The sequence below is a fragment of a genome, unplaced genomic scaffold (assembly GCF_019419815.1).
Source record: "Pyrus x bretschneideri cultivar Hongxiangsu unplaced genomic scaffold, Pyrus_bretschneideri_v1 Contig9, whole genome shotgun sequence".
Classification (NCBI taxonomy): Eukaryota; Viridiplantae; Streptophyta; class Magnoliopsida; order Rosales; family Rosaceae; genus Pyrus; species Pyrus x bretschneideri.
The window spans coordinates 511,481-533,789 of NW_025999831.1; the positions used below are offsets into that span (position 1 = coordinate 511,481).

The 22,309-nt window shown below is 39.2% G+C and overlaps 4 protein-coding genes across 4 annotated transcripts; all 4 read right to left on the reverse strand.

Annotated features, from left to right (window-relative positions):
* Positions 1-466: 466 nt before the first annotated feature.
* LOC103944327 lies at positions 467-6,045 on the reverse strand. The gene is made up of 4 exons (XM_048576645.1): positions 5,919-6,045; positions 5,685-5,737; positions 1,431-5,583; positions 467-1,361 (listed from the first exon to the last, which is right to left on the reverse strand). Exons 3-4 carry the CDS (start codon positions 5,527-5,529, stop codon positions 775-777), a joined length of 4,686 nt encoding a protein of 1,561 aa, XP_048432602.1. The 5' UTR covers positions 5,530-5,583; positions 5,685-5,737; positions 5,919-6,045; the 3' UTR covers positions 467-774.
* Positions 6,046-9,112: 3,067 nt separating this feature from the next.
* On the reverse strand, positions 9,113-11,885 carry LOC103944325 (trafficking protein particle complex subunit 4). Its single transcript, XM_009354755.3, has 3 exons — positions 11,497-11,885; positions 11,158-11,326; positions 9,113-9,458 (listed from the first exon to the last, which is right to left on the reverse strand). The coding sequence occupies exons 1-3, from the start codon at positions 11,554-11,556 to the stop codon at positions 9,262-9,264; spliced, it is 426 nt and encodes a 141-aa protein (XP_009353030.1). The 5' UTR covers positions 11,557-11,885; the 3' UTR covers positions 9,113-9,261.
* A 1,826-nt stretch (positions 11,886-13,711) lies between these two features.
* LOC103944324 (phosphatidylinositol transfer protein 3-like) lies at positions 13,712-17,155 on the reverse strand. The gene is made up of 6 exons (XM_009354754.3): positions 16,616-17,155; positions 16,360-16,481; positions 15,762-15,938; positions 15,373-15,471; positions 15,040-15,282; positions 13,712-14,352 (listed from the first exon to the last, which is right to left on the reverse strand). Exons 2-6 carry the CDS (start codon positions 16,423-16,425, stop codon positions 13,909-13,911), a joined length of 1,029 nt encoding a protein of 342 aa, XP_009353029.1. The 5' UTR covers positions 16,426-16,481; positions 16,616-17,155; the 3' UTR covers positions 13,712-13,908.
* Positions 17,156-17,539: 384 nt separating this feature from the next.
* On the reverse strand, positions 17,540-21,548 carry LOC103944323 (C-type lectin receptor-like tyrosine-protein kinase At1g52310). The gene is made up of 5 exons (XM_009354752.3): positions 21,192-21,548; positions 21,023-21,080; positions 19,660-20,082; positions 19,007-19,577; positions 17,540-18,344 (listed from the first exon to the last, which is right to left on the reverse strand). Exons 1-5 carry the CDS (start codon positions 21,279-21,281, stop codon positions 17,819-17,821), a joined length of 1,668 nt encoding a protein of 555 aa, XP_009353027.2. The 5' UTR covers positions 21,282-21,548; the 3' UTR covers positions 17,540-17,818.
* Between the last annotated feature and the right edge of the window lie 761 nt (positions 21,549-22,309).

The following is a 22,309-nucleotide window of genomic DNA, read 5'->3' on the forward strand; positions in this document are numbered from 1 at the left end:
AGTGAAATGAAACCATTAAATGCATTCATTCGATGCGTGTAAGTCTCACACACATCTACAATTGACAATCGTTCATACGCTCGCTCGCGTGTATTCATTATTCTTATTCTTTAAGGAACCGACCAACGTCAGCTGATCCAAAAAGTAGCAAAGTCGGCAGACAACTTGAAAAGAGACCAACAACTCTTCAACTCTTGTGCATTTTTTCGGATGCGTTTGCTAGTGACAGGTTGGTCGGTTTCAATAAAGTTGATTTACCACTTCAAACGGGATTTGTTATTAACGCTACAAATAGTCATCATGCACTTTTTCCCCCTTGTTTTTTTTTTCGCGAGAAAGAAGCGCATGACGAGTTTTTTGGAGTGTCAAACGCAAAACGGCTCCCTTTTGGATACTTGCAGAATGCATAAGGCAGCCTAGTGGTTGAAATATTTTGAATCGATGGCGATATCTGATGAGAAATGTCAAAAGAAAACGGGACAGAATAAACTACCCGGATTCATAGCTAAAACAATACGAGAACCTCAACTTTTACATCCAAAACTTAATGTACAATACTGATGATCAAAGCCAATCTTTCACCCAACTCTCACAAAATGTAGGATAAAACACGAAAAATTCACACTTCAAGAAATCAAACCAAAAACTCATTCTTGAAGAAACCAATCCATAAAAAATCAGCGAACGAAACTAGCACTTACCAAAATATGATTATAACCACACCACACCGGAGAAAACAAAGAGCTTGAAGTCGCAATCCACCAAACACATTCTTCAGTTTTCGCGTTTTATATTCTCAACCTCTGCCAATCTGTCCTGTGTATCAGATGGTTTTGGCGGCTCACCATCAACATTACTTCCTGAGACTTGCTCGAAAGCAATAGGACTAGTTATAGTTTCTTGAACACCATGTTCTGTAGTACTTGATGCAATCTTCTCCACAGTCGACGACATTGCAGTAATTCCTACTTCTGCCAATCCCTCCTTCAAATGTGATGTTGGTTTTAAAAGCTCGTCGACATGACTTTCTGAGACTTGCTCCAAAGTACTATTCTCTTGAACACTTGATAGTATATCACTTGATGCATTCTCCTCCGTTGAAATCATTGAATTAGTTCCTATTTCTTCAGCTCCATCATTAACATGGCTTTCTGAGATTTTCTTTGGAGCAGTGATATTTCCTTGAACATTCGATGGTATGTTGCTTGATGCAATCTCCTCCACCTTTGCACCAGTTTCTACTTCTTCCGACCCATCATGAACATGAATTTCTGATACTTGCTTCAGAGGAGTGATATCTTCATGAACACTCGATAGCATATTGCTTGATGCAATCTCCTCCGCAGTACCCATTGCATCAGTTCCTCCTTCCAACCCACTCGATAGCATATTGCTTGATGCAATCTCCTCCGCAGTACCCATTGCATCAGTTCCTCCTTCCAACCCATCAATTGAAATTGACATCGCCTTTGGCAACTCATCAACATGACTTTCTGAGACTTGCTCCAAAGCAGTATCTGCATTGGTATCTTCTTGATCACTTGATACTGTATTGCTTGATGCAATCTCCTCCGTAGAACTTATTGCACCAATTCCTACTTCTTCCAACCCATCATCTGAAACTGACGCCGCTTTTGGCAACTCATCAACATGACTTTTTGAGACTTGCTCCAACGCAGTATCTGCATTGATATCTTCTTGAATACTTGGTACTGTATTGCTTGATGCAATCTCCTCCGTAGAACTTACCGCACCAGTTCCTACTTCTTCCGATGCATCATTAACATGATTGTCTGAGACTTGCTCCGGAGTAATGATATTTTCTTGTTGAAAGCTTGATAGTATATTGCTTGATGCCATCTCCTTTGCAAAACCCATGGCATTAGATTGTACTTCTACCAACCCATCATTTAAAATTGATGTCGCTTTTGGCAACTCATCAACATGACTTTCTAAGACTTGCTCCAAAGCAGTATCTGCATTGATATCTTCTTGAACACTTGATACTGTATTGCTTGATGCAATCTCCTCTGTAGAATCCACGGCAGTAGTTCCTACTTCTTCCGACCCATTGGAAAGCTCACCAACATTATTATGTTCCGAGACTTGCTTCAAGAGAGTATGATTAAATTCCAACGGTAATTCTGTTGATCCATCCTCTGGTTCCGACACTTGTGGCAGCTCATTAACATTCCCATTTGAATCTTGCTTTAAACCGGTGACATTATCTTCCAAGTAGCTTGCTTCAACAATTGGCAACTCTGAACTGGTCTGGACAGTATTTTCGGCTGCTTCCAAGCATCTCTCTTCAACAGTTGGCAACTCGGAATCTTCCAAGCATCTTGCTTCAACAATTGGCAACTCTGAACTGGTCTGGACAGTATTTTCGGACGCTTCCACCTCTGGCTGATCGTCAACCACACTGGGAAGAACGACTTCCTCACCAGCTAGTCCCATATGAATTTGCTTAATATCTTTAATTGATCTTGCTTCAAGAACTGGTAGCTCCTGGTTCAATTCTGACGGGTTTAAATCACCAAATTCAGTGCTTGAAACATTTGCTTCCTCTGGTATCAGCTCATCTGTATGGAATGGCTCACCGATAACTTCATTCACACTGAAGTCCCCAACTGCATCCAACTCCAGCAGCAACCCTGCATCAATCTCCTTTACTTCACCTACTTCTTCTTTAATAATAAGTGCTTCGACATGATCAACATATGGTTCAACCATGGATTTATCCGACCAGGAAAGGACTTTTCCGTGCTCTGATGGTGGCTGTTCTTCAGAAAGAACGGATTGATGACTACAATCTGCCATCTTCGCGTCAAAAATCTTAGGGAGATAGATATCCTCCTCTGAATGAGAACCCACTAAACCGACTTGGTTGCTTGTCCCCAAGCTTCTTTCAGTTTCATCTGATGCATGTACTTTTGAGGTGGCACCACTTATCTCTATAAAACCGGGAGTATTTTTGTCTCTGCTCTCACCATACACTTCAGAATCCCGGTCTACAGACGGAACTTGCACTTCAGCTAATCCTGGAGGTGTAACCATTTCAGATATATCTGCTTGTATATCAGAAGAAATAGAGCTGAAGGAAAGGATTTTTTCAGTTGGTAGGGGGGTTGAGTCATAGACTGGCTCATCATGTTTCTCTTCATTCACTGTCCTGCTCATAAACTGAACTTCTGACTCCTTCAGTGAAGGTTGTGGCGAAATTACAAACTCCTTGGCAATATCACCTCTTGCCTCCAAACGGGTTGATCCACCTTCCACTGCATCTGCAATATTTTCATCCTCTTCTGTCAATGATGACAAGCTTGACGTACTGCTGTTGTCCTCTTCAATAGGATCTGGTTTGACATGAACTTCATTAGTAATATGTTCCACATGAGTACCCGTTGCACCAGACAAGCTCGGTTCCAGGTCTTGCGATTCAAGCAATTTTACTTCAAGCTCATCATGTTGAACATCTCTTTTTCCGGCCTGTTCCATTTCCAGAGAATCTACGTCTTCAGAGGATTGACTTCCGTGCTCAACAACAAGATCATCAGTAGCATGGTAAATGTTGGATATCACTTCTGTTTCTTTAGTAAAGTCTTGCTCATTGAACTTCCTTTCATCCAGATCTGCTGCAGAACTCACTGACTCGGTATCGGGAACAGAACTCAACTTTGATTCACTAACTTCGCTTAATTGTCTTTGAAATAAGGAACTGCTTGGTCCTTCAGAAGCCAACCGTTCTGGTACAAAAACAGGTCTCCATTTAAAATCTTGCCTCTCTTGCCTGGCCTGCCCTAAGGTTGACGGTCCCAAACTGAAGCTTTCATGCCTTCGGAAGATTGCATCCTTGGCGTGAAATGGCACAAACTCTTGCTCGAAAGGGTCTCCCTTTAGATCAGGTTTTTCTTCATTTGACTCGTACGGAAGATCAAAGGGGTTTCGCCTTGGCAACATTACTGACGGAGCAGACCCGGGAATGGGTAACCCCAAGTTGTCAAAGGGATCATACAGATCAAATGGGTTGTGTCTTGCCGTAGAGATTGGTGTAACATTAAACGGAAGATCAACTATATCAAAATCTATAAGATTCTTCTCTGCAGTTATTTTGAAGCTTTTTCTCGCTCTTCTCCTTGCAATAAGGTTCTCCAACCGTCGGTTCCTTTCAAGCTCCAGATTCCCCAAATCCATGAGATTCTTTTGGTCATCCTCTGTCCACTTGATCGCAGATTTGCTTTCATCATCCTTCCCACCCGGTGCTTCTTCCTCATCACCATCATTATAATCATTCCCGTCCTCTGCTACTTCTCCGCCTTGGTTTTCACTTTCCACATCAGACTCAACACTGCCAGCATTGTTCCTTTTAGACTGGTCTGAAGCAGCATCGGGCTCATGATCATGGGACACACGAGCTGGCTGTGGAGCTTCAGAGTATAAAAGAGGGTGCAGCTCATCAAGCATCGGAAGGATGTCAGCCATTGAAGCGTCTGGTGAGGAACTCTCTGCTTGATCTGACTCAGACTCTGAAGCATCGTCATCCACATCCTCACCAGCCCCATCATCACCAACATTTCCAAGAAGCGAAGAATACAAGTGATCACCCTCGTGAGCATAGCCTGCCTCTCGGGGACATATATCTTCACCTTCGACTCGATGAATCTCACCTCGCACCTTTTGAAAAGAAGTATATTGCTGCTCAACAGCCTCACCATCACCACCACCACTGCCAAGCAGTGAAGAATACAAGTGATCACCCTCATGAGCATAGCCTGACCCTCGAGGAGATATATGATCACCTTCCACTCGACGAATCTCATCTCGAATCTTTTGAAAAAAATTGTACTGCTGATTAACAGTTCCCACATCCCAGTCAATGCCTTCAATCCCCAAGTGATCGTTATCAATCTTTCTCCGCTCTCCTAAGTCCAAACTTTCTAATTCTCTCTCCGCATCCTCAATCTCTCTCTTCTCACCACCAGTGTTTAGCAAATCCTCATCAATCAGTGGCATATAAACAACCGAACCATCGCGATCCTCATTCACTCTCTTCTTACTATCAGTGTTTTGCAAACCCTCACTAATAAGTGGCATATAAACACCCAAACCATCACGATCCTCAACATCGCTACTTTTCTCCACGGATGCATCAACAACATCCCTGGCCTCTCCCATGAACCTTTCTGCGGAAAAGCTCCCATCTCTCTCAAGCACAACAGTGTTATCCCCTAAACTCCTAGTCCTAAGAGAAGCAACATCATCACAGGTAATCTTCTCTTCCCTTTCAATTTCGGGTATGTTGGTTTGGCCAAAACTCAAAAGGGTTCCTAGAAGAACAGCAGTGCAGATTAAAACCGGGGACGCCGAAACCAAAAGGGCAAACACAAAAGGAAACGATCTGTACAGAAATAGCAGGAAAAGAAGCAACCCAGCAAGAAACGGATGATTGCAAACTGATCTGTAACATGCTCTGTGTGAAATCATCACAATTTTCCGGAAATTAACAAGAATTTCCAACACCAACCCCATTTTTTTTAACTTTCTCAGTGGATTATGGGTATAAATACTAATTGCAGTTCCAATCTGTATGAACAGAAAATTAAACCAATCAATCAACATACTAAAAGCAAAAGCATAAAACTTGTAAATTAAGTAGGAAATAATCAGAGAAAAGAAAAACCCACCTCAGAGAACCAAATGGGAATTCAACGCGATCAGATGAAGATCAATCCAAAACCTGAAAGCAGAAATTGGAGAAAAAAATGGCAAAAGTTGAGATTTTTTTTGGAAGGGAAAGAGAAATGGAGACTGAGAGGGCAGATGAAAAACCATAGAAAGTAAAGGGCAATGGGAATCTCTTGAGCTTTTTCTTTTGAAGGAAAGCAGCTAAGAAAAGCTGTATGTATGTATGTATGTACCTAGAATTCTATATCCCCATGTCTGTGCTTTTTGGTATGTTTGATTTGATTTTTTTGTGTTGACAGAGAGGAAAATGGGGCGGCACAGAAAGAGCAGAAGAAAAGAAGCCTGCCCAGTCAATAAAGTCAAACGCAATCACGACACCAACTTCTTTGTCTGTGAAATAAAATACATAGCACATAACGGTCTGGCTCCTCTACATGGGGTGAACGACTAAAGTACGTGAGGGTTTGTATCAATAAAAATTAAAAGAAAAGTAATGAAAGTTTTTAAAAAAAATTAATTCTAATAAAAAATGATAAATAAAGGTGTAGTGAATAGTATCAGAGAAAGATAAAAATATGATTTTTCGTTAAAAGTGAACAGTACCATAAGTGTTTCGTTAAAACTTCCAAAAATAGAAGTACGTAAAGCAACTCTTTCGTACAGGTATATCCGTGCTATTTAATAAATTCTTCTTAGGCTTTAGAGAAATTTATGTAAGGTAGTTTGACTAGTTAGATAGTCAAGTACTCACCGTACTCCCACAAAGTAATATACTCGGATTTTTTAATATCATTTGTTACTCTCGCAAAGAAATGAATCTTGCTGTAAGTAAACTAACGTTTAACTTCACATAAGTATAACTTTTAATGCACATATTCAATTTATTGTTAGAGTTAGGCTGTCATACTTAAAATTTTCTCCATTTATCCTGATCGTCCATTATAACAATTACTTGGTGACAATAAAAAGTAATCAAGGGATGACAATCATAAAGTGGGTTTGGAAGAACCAAAGAAGTCATTCTTTGAAGCTAGTCAAATTACCATGCTCAAAGTTCTCTTGTGCACCTGTTGACCCTAAAAACTACCAAGCCTACGTGGTGCGGAGGCCGAGTAATTAATAAGCTAACTACGTCCTTTAGTTGTGTGCGGGATGTGCCAACTTGTCGGCCGAGTTCAGCCAGGGAGTAAATATGTCAATGTGGCGTTGGGCGCATTGCTGACTTCTTGATCTTGCGATTGCGGGAGGAAGGAACATGTCTCAGCCTTCGAGTTCTAGAACCTGAAAACAAGGCTGCTAGTTCTACGAAGTTCAATTTCAAATTCGGTTTTCAATGTGTTGAATGTAATAACTTGGTAACACTTCACTTCGCCTATAAGGCTGATGAAATAACCTCTACCCACAAGGACTCGGAAATCCTTGTTGATCGAAACTTGGATAAATAACCAATCGGCCTCGAACCAGTGCTGTTTATCCAAACTGAAGGTGCTCCTCGGTCAGTTGATTATACGGCTCTAGTGCTATTTATCCAACTGAAGATGTCGCCAGTTGCCTTCACAGTGCTATCTATCCAAACTGAATATGTGTTGGTGAGAAGAAAGGGGAGAGGAAAAAATCTTAGGGTTGTTGAGAAGTTTTGCGTAGGGCAATTTATGTGTTGATTTGAAGATGATTTGAATGATGCACTCCCTCTTTATTTATAGCAGCGAACCCCCTTCATGGCCGAACTAGAAATATACTCGGATTAGAACTCCTCAACCCAAACTAATCAGGTTTCACCCAATCCTAACCCTATAGGACTTTGAACTAGGCTCCATAACGAACTAGATTCATTCCCTAGTTCTAAGCATCTTCAACTTTAAGACTCCTTGTTGCACTAGGGTTCAAGTACCTCACCTTTATCTGAACCAATCCTCCTCACAACAAGAACTTGGCTGACCTTGACTAGACGACCCATGATAAGATTCTGGATGAATGTTACTAGGCCGAGAACGACTCTAAACTCGGCCCAAAATACTATTTTGGGTCCAAACAACACCATAATTTAATTCCCTCTATATTTCAAATTAAATTAGAAGACTTAATTTTGTGTCAAACTTATTATTTATGAATTCGAACGTAAAAAATCCGCTCATTTGTAAATAAAGAATATATGCTACCAAATTATAATAGTAAGTAATTCGTATTATGATATTCTCATTTCTTGGAGTTTCTATTTTACAGCGGCATAAGCATGTTGAAAATTTTATATTAAAATTTTAAGGGTGTGTTATCCACATATTCATTTTTACTTTTCACATATTTTTTGTTAATTTTTATTCATCTAATTTAACAATAAAAAATTATAAAATATGTATGAAAAGTAAAAAAAATGCGTATATATCACATCCCAAAATTTATTACATCTTGACCGCTCATTTGACATTTGTGATACCCGTATCCCTACCGTTGATCTCTTTATCATATTCACATGTCGTGGGAGCTCATAGTCTCTGTTTAACAAATTATTTTATTAAAAATTCGAATAAAAAAACAAATTATTAAAAAAGTGTTATAAAAAGGTCAAAGTTTGAGAGATAACCTTTTTAATGATAGGTGCAAGGTAGATGTAAAATGCCACACTAAAACTATAGCACAAGCAGAAATAGATGATGTTACTGATATTTTTCTCTCGTTCTCTTCTTCTTATATTTTCTGTAACTTGAAAACATACGGAGTGCTCTATTTATAGAGCAACTCCAAACTAATGCAGTTAATGCATTTTGAAACTTACGACACTTCCTTTGACAATACAATTTCTATGTATTTTCATATTCAACTTTCACTTTGCATGGGCATTGAAAACTTCTGCCTATGCTGAAGAATTCTGCTAATGAACTGTGGGCATTCATTGCCCATTAGACTTTTCAACAAAAAGAGAATGTTGATGGTAAAGCGCGTGTTTGGATGATCATTACATCCTCGGGCGGACATAAGTTACGAACGGCCTGATGGAGAAATTCTTTGGTCCAGATACCAAATCAGATGTTCCTACAAAACCAGACACACAAAAATTTCCCCTAACTTATCTTTTTGATTTTGCAAGATTCATTCGTCTTATTTGCTTCTTACTCTTTTCACATAACATTCACGACCCACCATCAAACGGAAACCTTCTCGATTGGATGGGGTATTTGGTGGCTCTAGGAGGGTTCGTAATGATGGGAGTAGGAAGTGGAATGGACGAGTGATGAGAGGAGCATATAGAGTTCTTGTTTGGACATGGGACCCCGTTTGTTACATCTTTTTAAAAGGGACTGGATTAGAAACAACGTTTATTATTTTAAATTCGGAATCGGAGTAATCTTTGTAATTTCGATCGACATTTGGCTACTCGTATGGTTAATTCCGGCGACAATAAAAGTGTAAAACCACACGACATTCGATCTATAAGTGTAAATCTTCTCAAATTATCACACGTATTAGGTATACATCATACTCTTTAAGGTTAATAATGATTGGGGAATGAACGATTAACTCCAGCTCAGCTCAAATCAAACAGAAAGTATCACGTATGTATGAATGGAAGAAAATTGATCATCTGGCCAACAAGGCAACACGATCCTTCTGTATTGCCTGCGTTAGGTTGATTTCGAAGAGCTCGCATCGTATTGGCATCTCCATCTCATAAAAGGGGTTCTTCAAGACGTAATCGGTGTACAATTCATAGATATGTTTCAAGAGACCTTCCATGTGCTGTGTCCCAGGCTCACACACTACAAAGAACTTTGTCCCTGCAAAACCGAAACTATCTTATCAAAAAGCACTATTTTTGCAATCCCATGCATTATTGAAAATTTCAAGTACAGGGTTCGCTTCTTGAACTGTCATGGGAGGGGGGAAGTGCAACCAACGTCGAACTCTAAAATAATGGTTCAATTCGGAAGGAAAAAAGGCCAAACCAGAAAAAGCAGACACAATTACTCTGTGAAAATGAAAAGCAAAAGATATTAACGCTGAAACAAACATTAACTTCGTGCTGGGGAAATCTCAGACCGGCAAATGGATCTGACTTGCCATCCAGGTTATAAAAACGCATCCGAGTGATGCAACTCAAGTAATAACAATTGTCAAAACGCCTACTACTATGTACAGTGTTGAATCTAGCATATCGTATTCCTTGTACTATTTGAGCCATTTGCTAAAATCTAGCATATTTTCTTCGCTGGAAGAAAGTAAAGAACTTAAAAATTCCTACATTTACTGCAAGAATGTGATGCGGGGAACAAGGGGATTGCTACATATGATGACTAGATTGAGGAAACAAACTGTTCATACATTGTTTAACCAGAACAAACAAGATCCTAATTGTATGGAAATCATTAACATGACACCAAATCACGTGGACCAAAATTCTCATTGTGTAATCCATCTTCAAAAATACGTAACCCCGAGACAGCTGTTGCCTAAAACTTTACAGACACCACCCTGTCTCAAACATTGAGGCATACAAAAAAACATAGAACTGTGAGGTGAGAGTGAGACAGTTTTTGCCTAATGACTAGACTGAGGAAACAAACTGTTCATACATTGTTTAACCAGAACAAACAAGATCCTAATTGTATGGAAATCATTAACATGACACCAAATCACGTGGACCGAAACTCTCATTGTGTAATCCATCTTCAAAAATACGTAACCCCGAGACAGCTTTTGCCTAAAACTTTACAGACACCACCCTGTCTCAAGCATTGAGGCATACAAAAAAACATAGAACTGTGAGGTGAGAGTGAGACAGTTCTTGCCTAAATCGTACAGAAACTGCTTATATGTTAAGAACGCCACCCTTAATACTAGTCTCAAACATCAACTCGCTCAATGAAAATCTTTAGCACTCACCTCAGATATCATTTTATCCCTCCGTAATAACTATCTGTCATTCACTACATTACAGCCTAAACTAATGCAATTCACAAGACTCGCTTCAAAGTTTAAACCAAGTAGATGAGGCTTACGAGGTTAGCAACAGATCGATCCCCAATTTATCTCTTCGGAACACAAATTAATCTCACCAGATTGAAAAGCTACAGAGTTGTGTTAATCTGACAAACCTCCTCAGAACTTCACCAAATTTACAGTTTACAATTAAAATGCTGGCTGCAATAGTTCATATGGATATCTAACAATATTTAACACACGACAACTATTTGAGTTACAAAATCACCTACATCATCTTTGCAGCTTGTTCTACACCCGCTTTTTCCAAATTCTACGAATGTTACTGAAACCCGAGTCCTACAATACACCGGTGTATGTGATGCACTAGTTTTATCAACAGTTAGATTGGAATATATAGGTTAAAGCACGCAAATCCAGTCATCCACTGAAGTATTGCATCCTATACACCACTGCATTGTCGAATTTTTTATTGATACCGATTAAACTAAAGTACAAATTCTTTGAAAATTGAAAAGATCAAAGTTCGAATCGTACCGGTGAGTGATTGAAAGCAATGAAGATCGAAAGTGTCAGCTTGGAGGAGCTCGATGCCGAAACAGCCTGATACTGGCGACAGCTGCTGAGAAATGGCGTGCATTGAGTGCCACAAGCTTGCAACCCTCAAGCTATCATTCGTGTCCATTCGTCCCGCCGACCCATAGTCCTAAGATTGTCCAAGCAAACAAAGAGACCCATCAAAATCGGTTAATTTCCTGTTTGGTTGCCGAGAAAACGGAGGAAAATAGAAGCAAAATCGAAGCTTTTGAAAGAAATCCTTGAATTTTCTTGAGAAACAAACAGAAAGTGAATTGCAAGATTTGGGGTTTTTGTTACCTTGTAGAAGATCAAGCCGCCTGATTTGTTAATGATGTAGAGGCTGTAAATTGCTGCCATTTCAGAGGACTATTTCGGAAAACGAAAAAGAAGGAAGAGGAAGAGGCTCTTGATTCAAAGAAGGTATTTGAAACCTTTGAAACCGAGGGTAGATCGGGAGGGAGGCAGCGAAGATTGGCGGAGGAGAGCGAGAGAGAAGGAGAGGCAGGAGTAGGGAGGTCTGATCGGGGTGGGTCGAGAGATTCAAAGGTGCAACCCGGGTCGCGCTTGGCACTCACTTCGCAGTTCGCCCCTCTCGGGTTTTTATTTTTTTATTTTTTATTTTTTATTTTTAACAGAAATGATAGAATTTCATTACATAGGTCCATAACTAACTACTTAGAATGATGCTAAATTGGTACATATACTCCAATGATTAATTTTTTGATATGAAGATAACAAGCACAAATTATAAATAATTTTAAATCCCTATACGATCATCACATAAATCACACCACTTAGAAAGAAGAATCCCGAGATTAATATGTCACATAAATAAACCGTGACATATCAAGCACCAAAACCCTCACCAAAGCCATCGCGAGACAGCGAGGCTCCAAATCACAGAAGCGACCCAAATCACTTGCAGAAGCAACATAGAACAATCAAAAAAACTAAAATAAAAAAAATAAAAGAAAAGGTGACGTGTCCACAATGGAGATGTAGATGCAATTTGGCAGTAGGCATGGGTAGTGGAGGCAGAGGCACGTGCAGAAATGTCAGGAGGTGTGCGAGGCCAACTGTAGTTGGGACAAACTCAGAGGGGTGGGGCGGAAGGAGATCCAGACAGAGCCACCAAAGTCGTCGGAACGCCACCATAATCCAAAAACCTGCATAAAACATGGTAGCACCAAGAGCCACCAGAAATTTCTCTGACTGGTGTTGGTCACAGTTATGGCAAGAAATAGCAGCAACGACATGGATGGTAGAGGGGTTGCCAAGCCAAGACCACCCACATCCTGCACCGCCATCCCCACCACCACCACGAACCCAAAGAGGACAAAACAATAGTTCCAAGGGTAGAGCCCTCGAAAAGTCCAAACAACCGAGAGAAAATTCTGCTGGCAAATATGCACACCATCACTGCTGGTGCCCAGGAAGCCGCCGCCGGGAATGCTCAATGTGTAACCCTACCCAGGAACCAAAAGCTACACGAATCCGAATAAATGAAACCTTAGGCATGACTGCCACCAACCAAGCAAGAAGAGCAAAAAACAAAAAAAAAAAAAACAAGTCAAATACCTACAAAAACAACCCAAAGACCAACCCAAAACTGCATATCTAAGCCCCAAACAAGGGAGGAGCCCTGTACGGCAATAAAATCGGGGAAGTGGGTCGAAGGCTTGCAACAAAGCCAAGAAAACAGGTTGCGCATAGAAGAGTAAGGGGAGAAGGTGCTGGGCAGACCAAGGAACAGAGAAAAAAGAGAAAGCAACGAGGGGATGGGGGAGGGGCGTGAAAAGAAAGGAAAAAATGTGTGGGTCGCAACAAGAGGACAGGGGGTAGGAAGCAAAGGGTGGAGAAACTAGGAGGAGGGGGATGCTAGAAGGAGGAGGGAGGGGCTGCCGCCGGCCCAAGCCTAAGTAAGGGACCGGCGGTTGAAGGTTTGAAAATTAGGGTTTGTGGTTGGAGGGAGAGCTTACTAGTTTATTTGCACAATCTTCTTTTTTTGAGGTTCATACCTCTCGAGTTTGAATTTGATCCATATGATCAATTTGATATCCAGCTTATTGCTAATCTAGTAATATTTATCTTTATTCATTGATTCGTGAGTAAGAAGGTTTTGAATTCGATTTTTGTGGGTGGGAAATTCGATTTCAAATTATTATAGTTGGTCATTGTTTTTAGTTTAAATTCTTCATCCCGTAATATAAATTCTCGAATAAGATGATGTACTCTAGTCCACACCCAATTTGATTTTCCATGTCGAGGAAGACTTACATGGCAACAAGTTCCACCATAACATCCTAATTCAATAATGTATTGACGTGTGAATCAAAAATTACAAAACATAAGTGGCTGCAATTCTCTTTAGATTGTTTGATAACAAAATATATGTGGTTGCAAAACTTCCCCAAGGATTAGTAAAATAAGAGAATTCGTGAAAGGTACTCCGACGCTGAAGACAATATTCGTATGAATATCTTATCAAGATTTTCACAGTGCATTGCTGATGTGGGATTCAAGGCATCACATTCTCGAAATTCCAATCTCAGTAGAAGTATTGATCTTTAAACAACATGTCAGGAAACAAAAGAAAACCTTTTCAGCCAAAGAGGGTAAAAAAAAAAGGAGCTGTAAAAGTAACTGTGTTAAATGTTTCATTACATAAGGTGAAATATCATAAAACCAAACCCTAAAACCTATTGCTCATCATGCAGCCACTTTTGTGCAGTCATTTGCAACATCTTTGCTGTCGTGCGGTTGTCCTTGTACCTTCTCATCGACGACCTCCAAGTTCGACGAGGCTGCTTCATCGCACGACGAGCATCCGCCTTCATCAGAGACCTCAGAACAATGGTCAGAAGCCAATTGCTGCAACTCAGACATGATTGATGGCGAATAAGCTGGCGAATAAGCTGGCGAATAGGCTGGCGAACAACCTGAATCGATAAAACTAGACATTTTCTTGTCATCTTCTCGCATTCTTTGTCCGTAAGCTTCATAGTCGAAACCAACTGAACTTCTCCCGCCAAATGTGGATTCCAACTTGTCCATGTTGAAAAGATCTTCCATTATCTTCTGGCTCTGCGGGTTGTCCGAGTACACAAACTTCATCTTCTTGTGTGTTTTCGGCTCAAGAAATGGTTTTACCAACTGCAATTTAAAGAAAGTTTCACCAGATTTTTCGAACTTACTACAAAGACGTTTCGATAATACTTAAAAACCAATATAGATCTTTAACTAAGCAAGCGATCATTTTAATAAAGATTTCAAACCAAATTAGGAGGAGCATTGTGGTCAGTTTTTACGCAGAAAACACAAGGGAAAGTATACGAGTACTTAAAGTCGATGTGATCTGCTTAAATCCCAAAACTGGTGACTAATGACAGACAATTCTAACAAACCAAGTATGCCATAAAACAGTTGGCAAGAGATTTTCGTCTTTAAAAACCTAGTTTGAGTTGTTTATTTTCGTCTTTAGAGTCTGCTGGCAGATAAATCTGGTTACAGAAACTAGTTCTGTGGCCAGATTATCCGCGCCCCGGTTTTTCTCTATAGTTTTCTACCTTCCCGTCCATGTTCTTCGTCATCCAACGGGCCCCGGTATCAGCTCTAGTCCCAGAAAATCCATAAGGAAACCCTGACCTACTATTGTCTTCATACCATATATATTGAACAAAACGTTAATCGTGAAGCTCTTGCTTACGTTCCAAGTTTCCAACATACCTCACTACACTAACCCTAATATCAAATGCAAAGAGTAATATCATAAAACTTGAAGAATTATTAGGTTTAGACAAGAAAACAATAACAATTGCAGATAGATGCGTAATAACATACCGTCCAAAAGGACTCAAATATTTTTGGTGGATTATAGAGGATGCCAATTCCCAATCTCTCAGGGTAATGATTTTGCAGGATCTTAGCTGTTTCCCTAGTCGCCTTCAACGATATGCTCGACGTGTTCCACCGTTGAAAGTCGATTAGCCACACCATTTGTTCCTGATCTGGATTCGTATTCAGTATGGCATTCTCCAGGCAGTATACCAAATACATCATCTGCTCGTTTACCGCATTCGTGTTCTGACACGACGAAAGAATTTCACAAATCAAACAGAAAAATGCTAACAACTACTAACATTAACGTAGACGCTTTTCGTGTGATTTAACTACCTGAAAACCAGGCCTCAGGATGAGAACTGTCCTTCCGCACTTGTCATGGTAATTGGCTCTGTAAATTTTTCCTGTCTTCGCTTCTTGAGTAATGTTTTCCTATATAAGATAAGAATAAATCACTTTCAAATGGGATTACTCCATGAAGTTTTGAAAAATAGACGGTTTAATTAGACATTTGAACTGCAAACAACATGCAACTCTAGGAGAAGGAACCGATATTTTTAAGATCCGTATGATTATCACCACGGCATTTTCATATTCATGGAAACACTACATTCGACTATTAATTTGGATTTTTTTTTTTTTTTTTGCAAGAACAATTTATGCATCAAAGCTTTCAGAAATAAACGGTTCAGATTTTTGAAAGATGCATGCACATTGCTTACCCATCGGATTTTCTCGGGCTTGAACTCCAACCTCCATTTTATGGTTTCTTTCAGCATCTTTCCCGCCTTCTTCGTATTCCAGTTCCGCGCTCTTAGGTACCTTGAGATTGAAGCTTCTGAACAAATGGCTGGTAGCCTATCCACAATAGGACCCATCATCTTCCTCACTTCATAAATCTAAAGAACAGAAGGGCCAAATTATTTCCTATGATAAAAGATTCAAAGTAAACAAAAATACTAGAACTTTACTACTTCATTGACGTTCTCAATCTCCACTACGTACAACTAACAAAGAGAAAATGATTTTCACATCATCCTGTTTATTTTTGCCCCTTGATTTTCCATTGATTCTCGTTTCAATCTACAATGCATGGACACGGTGGTATCCCCTTGTATCCCTGTGTCGTGTCTCTGTATCATGCCGTATTCTCTTATCGTCATACATCAATTCTCCTTGTTAATTTGACGTATCCCCTTATCGTGTCGTATTACCGTGTTTGTGTCCATACTTCATAGATTTCAATCCATATGACATACACAAACAGGGACGTGCGAAAATCACTTCCCACGAAACAAAATCTTATAACCTAATCTATACCTTGGCCAGCTGCTCTTCATGTGACAATGCTTTATCTGTTGTGCTTTCCCCTTTTTTGAACGACATCTTTCAAAAAATTTCAATGGAACTAAATCTTAACGCAATCGATCACCAAAAAGCAACTGCAAAATTCAAAACAAATAAGAAAAATTTTAAGAAAAAAAAAAAGAAGAAAAACAATGAGGACGAGAAATTGATCGATAAAATTGCAAGAAAATCTGTGTAAAGATTGAAACAGAAATAAAAGAATTAATACCTGTTTTGCCATTCAAAACTCAGAGCTCGTTGCAAATATCGAAATCAATATCCATTTAATATTTCCCCCATCTGAAAATTCCTATCACTCTTTTTTTTCCTTATTTAATAATAATATTATTATTTATAGAATGATGGGAAAGTAACAGATTTTGGATTCGATAAATAAGGGAAAAAACGAACAAAAACGTATTGCATTATCCCTTCTAATCTTTTCTTCTTCTTCTTTTTTTTTTTTTTCAAATTATTTTTTTATTTTATTTCTAAAGAATTATTTTGGCCTGAATTATTATAAATTAACCAGCAGGTGTCAGGTGAGAAGAAAGGTGAGTACGTGGAGGAATTGGAGACGACCGTTTGGGATGTACAATGGTGGACGGAGAGCAGGTTTAGGACCGTTAGTTGAATTTTTCCTCAAGCAAACTCAATATTACAATTTCTTCTCTTTTTTTTTAACGGCTCTTTTTCACCAGTGGCCAGATTTTGATAATCCAAAATTTAGTGACTGTGAGCTCGTAAGTACGTACACGCAACTGGGATGTCAAAATGATGGTTTATTTTGCGGTGTCATGTGAGTAATTAAGCATGTGACAACATAAGCTTGAAATACGGTTACATTCACATAGATTATCCAGTGACCAACCGCTAATTAGTCCAACACCAACATTGTCCCAAACTGAATTGCTTCCCTAGTCAAGCATGAGATTTTATGCAAAAAGCCTCGGTGTTTATAGGAGTGGAAACATTCATTTACATATTTATTTTGATTTGTAGAATTTCCTCATGGATTGACGTTAGGGGTTTCCGCTACTACAATACAAGAATAAGCTTAGTTCTTGTTTTGTTGCAAGCAATGTTTGAAATTTCTTCAAAACGGTCAACATTTCTAAGGAAATTTTAGAAAAATCAGAGAAAGATATGAAAAGGGACTTAAGCTCTATGTCAGAGAGACTCTTAAATTTCAACTAAAATCAACAGATTTTGTCGGTATTTCCGACATTGGTTAAATATCGACAAAACTTGCTAGAGACAAATATTATGATTAAATACTGAATACATAGAACTTATGGCCTCTAGAGTGCTAAACCCTAAACCTTATATTCCGGTTATGGCTCCTAACCAACTGGAGAATAAAAATTACAAATTACAAACTCTCATTATTGCATAGAATTACGGATAAATACTAGCCCGAAGCTAAATTAAACTACTTTGGAACAGGAGTCTGGGCTAACTGTTGAAGTTGATGAACAATGTGAGACATCCTGGGGCGCATTGATGGGACATGCTGTGTACAGGCATAGACGAGGTCGACCACCTTTTGAATGACACCAGCCTCCGGAATCTCAGGAGAAGAAACAGTTATATGAGGGTCCAGGAGATCCGGGTAGCGATGAGCCTGCACCAGAGGTGTTGCCCACTCAAAAATGCTCTGCCAACCCACCGAATCAACGGCCTGTGCAGGTCTACGTCCGCTCACAATCTCAAGCAGCAGCACACCAAAGCTATAAACATCACTCTTTGCTGTAAGCTCATTTCTGTAGACAAATTCTGGAGCAAGGTACCCGTACGTGCCACCAGCCATCACTGTCCTTTCGTGCATCACTTCATACGGCACAAACTTTGACAGACCAACCCCCATTAGATGTGCTCCAAAATCTTCATCAAGCAGTACATTACTGGCACGGATATCACGATGCACGACATGCGGTTTTACCTTGTCATGCAAGAACCTGTTTGACATATGAACAGGTGAACCACCAATTAAACACAATTCATTCTGCATCATTCAAATCCTTCCCATTGCATTCGAAGGTAGAAATGTACTAATGAAATAAGGATTGACAATTTTCAGCGAAACAAGAAACAAAAATGAGGATTGACAATGACGGCATAACCACCAACACTAAAGGCACCCAAGTAAACAAGCAAGGGAAATCCATATCGGAAATGTATGGCAAACATCCAAGCTAACACTAATGTATGAAAGCAGCCATGGGAAAGCCATATCAGAAACAAATGTTTCCGAAAAAATAGATGCGAGAGTCGAGATATATTCTAATCTAACCATGAAAAATCCCTAATAAACAATTAACCTATGCCAAATTTTTATATATTTTTAACAGATCTCCTTTCCAGGTGAAAAATTGCAACTCGATCAAAAGTTGAGGAGGTAATTTGAGAATTTCCCATTTGATTTAAATCTACACAATATTATGATTTCTAATTTACGTGAACAATGATAGTGACCTCTCGGAGAAATGAGAACTATCACGATCATAAGATGCCTTGCAATAGATGCAACAGAGATAAAAGATCTAAGTGAACAAATCAGTCTCAGATTTTAGATCTTTGTTTGACCGAAGACCAAGAGGAAAATTGATGTATAACTTACGCAATTCCTTGAGCAAGAGTTGTGGCAATTTTCATTCTCATGGCCCAATCTAAGCTTCGACCACCCCTAGGTATGTGGTGCAGCCATTTATCCAAAGGCCCATTAACTATGAACTCATAAACTATGAAGCGATCACCATGATCATAACAGCAGCCTTTCACAGCCACCAAATTTGGGTGGTGAAGCCTTGCAACCCTTCCAATTTCAGAGTAGAACTCTTTTTTCCTTTGAAAACTAGATCTCTTCAACCTCTTAACAGCCACCCTTGAGCCATCAGGAAGAATTCCACTGTAGGTGCCTCCTGTCTTGGCATCTCCCAGAAGACGGTTTCCTTCACTAAAGTTCTTTGTAATTAACCTTAGTTCCTCTCTCATGAAGACTTTCCATGATGGAGCGACTAATGCAGTTTCTGCTGGATTAGATAGTTTGCGGGAACGTCTGCGCTTCTTGCTACGCTTGTATGCAAGAAGCCAAATCACTACAGCTAATGTTGTGAAGAGAATCAACCCACTTACTACTCCAAGGATAATAAGATATTCTCTGTGGCAATGCATGTGGTAACATCTGTTCCCTGAAAGAAACAGGAGCAAAATTAAATTAGCAGGACAGATAATTCAAGATTGGAGTTCGTAATAAAAAATTCCAAAATATACCTAAATCAACCATGCATATAAAAGCATGAGACGTATTGCATCTTTCAGCCAAGAGAGACATGGATCTGTTAGTCACCAATATGCATACATCGACCGACCTATTGGTGTGGCAAGAGATGTTACTGCAAATTGACCGAAGAGGTTCCACATGAAAGAGAGACCCATTCCAATACGAAGTATTATCAGACCAATTCCAGCCAAGACCAATGGTAGAGTTCACACCTCTGCCTCCAACCCAGCAGCCACTGGTTTCAGCACATATAGTTTGAGCAAACGTAAGTTCTTGAGATGTTTTGAATGCTGCTAAGTTGCCATTATAACTTTTACAATGGGTTTCTGACTCATTCCATGGTTGGGGGCTTCTCATATAACCAAAGCACTTCCTCCTATTAGGTCCAAGAATCCAACCAGCAGGGCATGGTTCTGTTCACAAGCAATTGAACATAATATATTGATTATAAACGGATATAGACTATAATGCAATCTATTTTAACAATAACACCTTTCTATATTTGACACAACGAAACAGGATCAAAATGCTCACTACCAGCATGCTGTCAAATAGAATGCTCATGAACGCAGCTTATACGGTAACAATATATCCAACACCTTTAATTTCCATGGTATAACAGTACGCTGTCGGTTTTAGGAGCATTAAGATTATTAGTTTCTAGAGACAACATCGATACTGTCCCCACTTGGCCGCCTGCTCAATTTGTCAGGTGTGGGGTTTTATCACAAAAGGCCTTGGTGATAGTTAGAGTGGGGTAATTCTATTTAAAGGGCTTGTTCTCAAGCCTTCTGACCAATGTGGGACAGAGGAATTATAACACTCCCCCGCAAGACCATATAACCATAGAACCAATTGGCAATATGGGGAGTAGCCCAAGACCATATAAGCATATAGCAAACCTTGTCCATCACCGATATGGGACAGCTCTCAACACGCCCCTACATGTGTGGCGGATTTTCAAACCTACACATGGACAACAACTGGGTGATGTGGAGCGCGAGTAGCCGTTTGACTTCACACGAGGACGACCCGCTCTGATACCATAATGAAATTAGGGTTCCACCATAGAACCAATTGGCAATATGGAGAGTAACCCAAAACCATATAAGCACATAGCAAACCTTGTCCCTCACCGATATGGGACAACTCTTAACATTAACGGTGATAAACAATATTCCATCCTTCGAAAGGTACCACAATATACACAAATGAAGACTGGTTTTTGTTCAACTATTGTCTACTATCTACTCAAAATACCCATTTCCGCAAAGCGAAAAAGTGAAATTTCTATAAACAATTAGGATTTCTAAAGTAAAATTTAGAACTCGAGCTGAAAAGGGTTACTCACACCTTTACTTTCTTCTGTTCCAGAAGCAACCAAATACCTGCGAATCGGCTCGTTATACACCTAAACAACGAGAGTGTAGCTTTCAATAAGTGAATCCACAATGTAAAGCATACAGTTGAAATTAAAGAGAAAGATATTTTAAAAAAATTTAAATTACCAAACTTTTCTTACCCTTTGTGAATCGCATGCACCCAGCAAAAACCAAACAATCAGAGGCGCAACCAATTGCAGAGCAATCAGATTCCCTTCCATCAAACCCATTTTTCATAAACCCTAGAAAAAATGGTAAGTAGGTAAAATTTCAGTTTTCACATATCACAGCCCCTTTTCACACCACACCATGCTCTGTAAATTTGAGGCCTTTCACTTCAGATCGTCGTCCCAGCCCTACGCAGCAGCAAGGAAGTAGTTGTTCTTCCGAGCCAAGTCAATCTGTGAGCTTGTCCCTCTTTCTCTGCATTCGATTTAGAGTAGACAGTGGAAACACCCATGTACTTGTATACTATTAATTATTCCCTAGACTTTTCTTTTAGAAAACTAATTTTGTTTTTTTTTTTTTTCAAAGTCAATTTGACGGAAATTTCGTAGTTTACTCCATAGAATTTATGAAGCATGGAATAGGTTTGGTAAAAATGGAACCCAGATCCTTTCTGAATTAAAAAAATTTGAACCTAAGGATTAAATGATCCGGATCATTAAAATTTGATCCAACGACTATTATTATTATAACTTTAGAAGGCCCCATATTTGTAACCGTTAGATCAAATTTTAACGGTCCAGATCGTTTGATCCTTAAGCTCATATTTTTAGATCTTGGTTCGTAAAAATGCTAGTTGATTAGGCATATGAAGAATAGATACTTTAGTTTGGTCGTATATTTAGTATTTGATATTTTATTAGATACAACACTAGTTGGATACATATCATGGTCATATGATTTTGATTTGATAGATACATATCAAGGTTATACCATCGTATCGTATCACCGTTCATGCTTTATAGTATAGAATACAACCATCTAAAATGATACTTGTTAAAACTTGATACGTTATAACTAATTTCAATGCATAATTCATTTACTAAAAGAAAACTTTTAGTAATCAACCAAGTGTAAGAATTTCTAATTTAATTCGGTTTGTTGGGTAATAAAGTTAGCAGCAATGTATTGCCCTACTAGTTAGAATTTTATTGTTCAACCCACTATTTTCTAAGTTGAAATCAATTTCCGTTAAATTAATATATAATGTAGCTTGTGGTCAAGATTAGTAGAGAATCCGACTTTTTTTTTT

Bases quoted from the DNA above. Each gene is read 5' to 3' on its own strand.
- LOC103944324 (XM_009354754.3), bottom strand. From the start codon at position 16,425: ATGTCGTTCAAAAAAGGGGAAAGCACAACAGATAAAGCATTGTCACAT. The intron at 15,472-15,761 runs GTAAGCAATGTG...TATCTTATATAG, and splicing joins AGCCCGAGAAAATCCGATGG to GAAAACATTACTCAAGAAGC. The intron at 14,353-15,039 runs GTATGTTATTAC...TTTAAATTGCAG, and splicing joins TATTTGAGTCCTTTTGGACG to TTGGTAAAACCATTTCTTGA.
- LOC103944323 (XM_009354752.3), bottom strand. From the start codon at position 21,281: ATGGGTTTGATGGAAGGGAATCTGATTGCTCTGCAATTGGTTGCGCCT. The intron at 21,081-21,191 runs GTAAGAAAAGTT...CTCGTTGTTTAG, and splicing joins GTGCATGCGATTCACAAAGG to GTGTATAACGAGCCGATTCG. The intron at 19,578-19,659 runs GTATATTTTGGA...TGTTTCTTTCAG, and splicing joins TATATGCATGGTTGATTTAG to GGAACAGATGTTACCACATG.
- LOC103944327 (XM_048576645.1), bottom strand. From the start codon at position 5,529: ATGGGGTTGGTGTTGGAAATTCTTGTTAATTTCCGGAAAATTGTGATG. The intron at 1,362-1,430 runs CTGATGCAATGG...TGGAAGGAGGAA, and splicing joins TGATGGGTTGGAAGGAGGAA to CTGATGCAATGGGTACTGCG.
- LOC103944325 (XM_009354755.3), bottom strand. From the start codon at position 11,556: ATGGCAGCAATTTACAGCCTCTACATCATTAACAAATCAGGCGGCTTG. The intron at 11,327-11,496 runs GTAACAAAAACC...GGACAATCTTAG, and splicing joins GCGGCTTGATCTTCTACAAG to GACTATGGGTCGGCGGGACG. The intron at 9,459-11,157 runs GTACGATTCGAA...TCGGTTTTGCAG, and splicing joins TTGCTTTCAATCACTCACCG to GGACAAAGTTCTTTGTAGTG.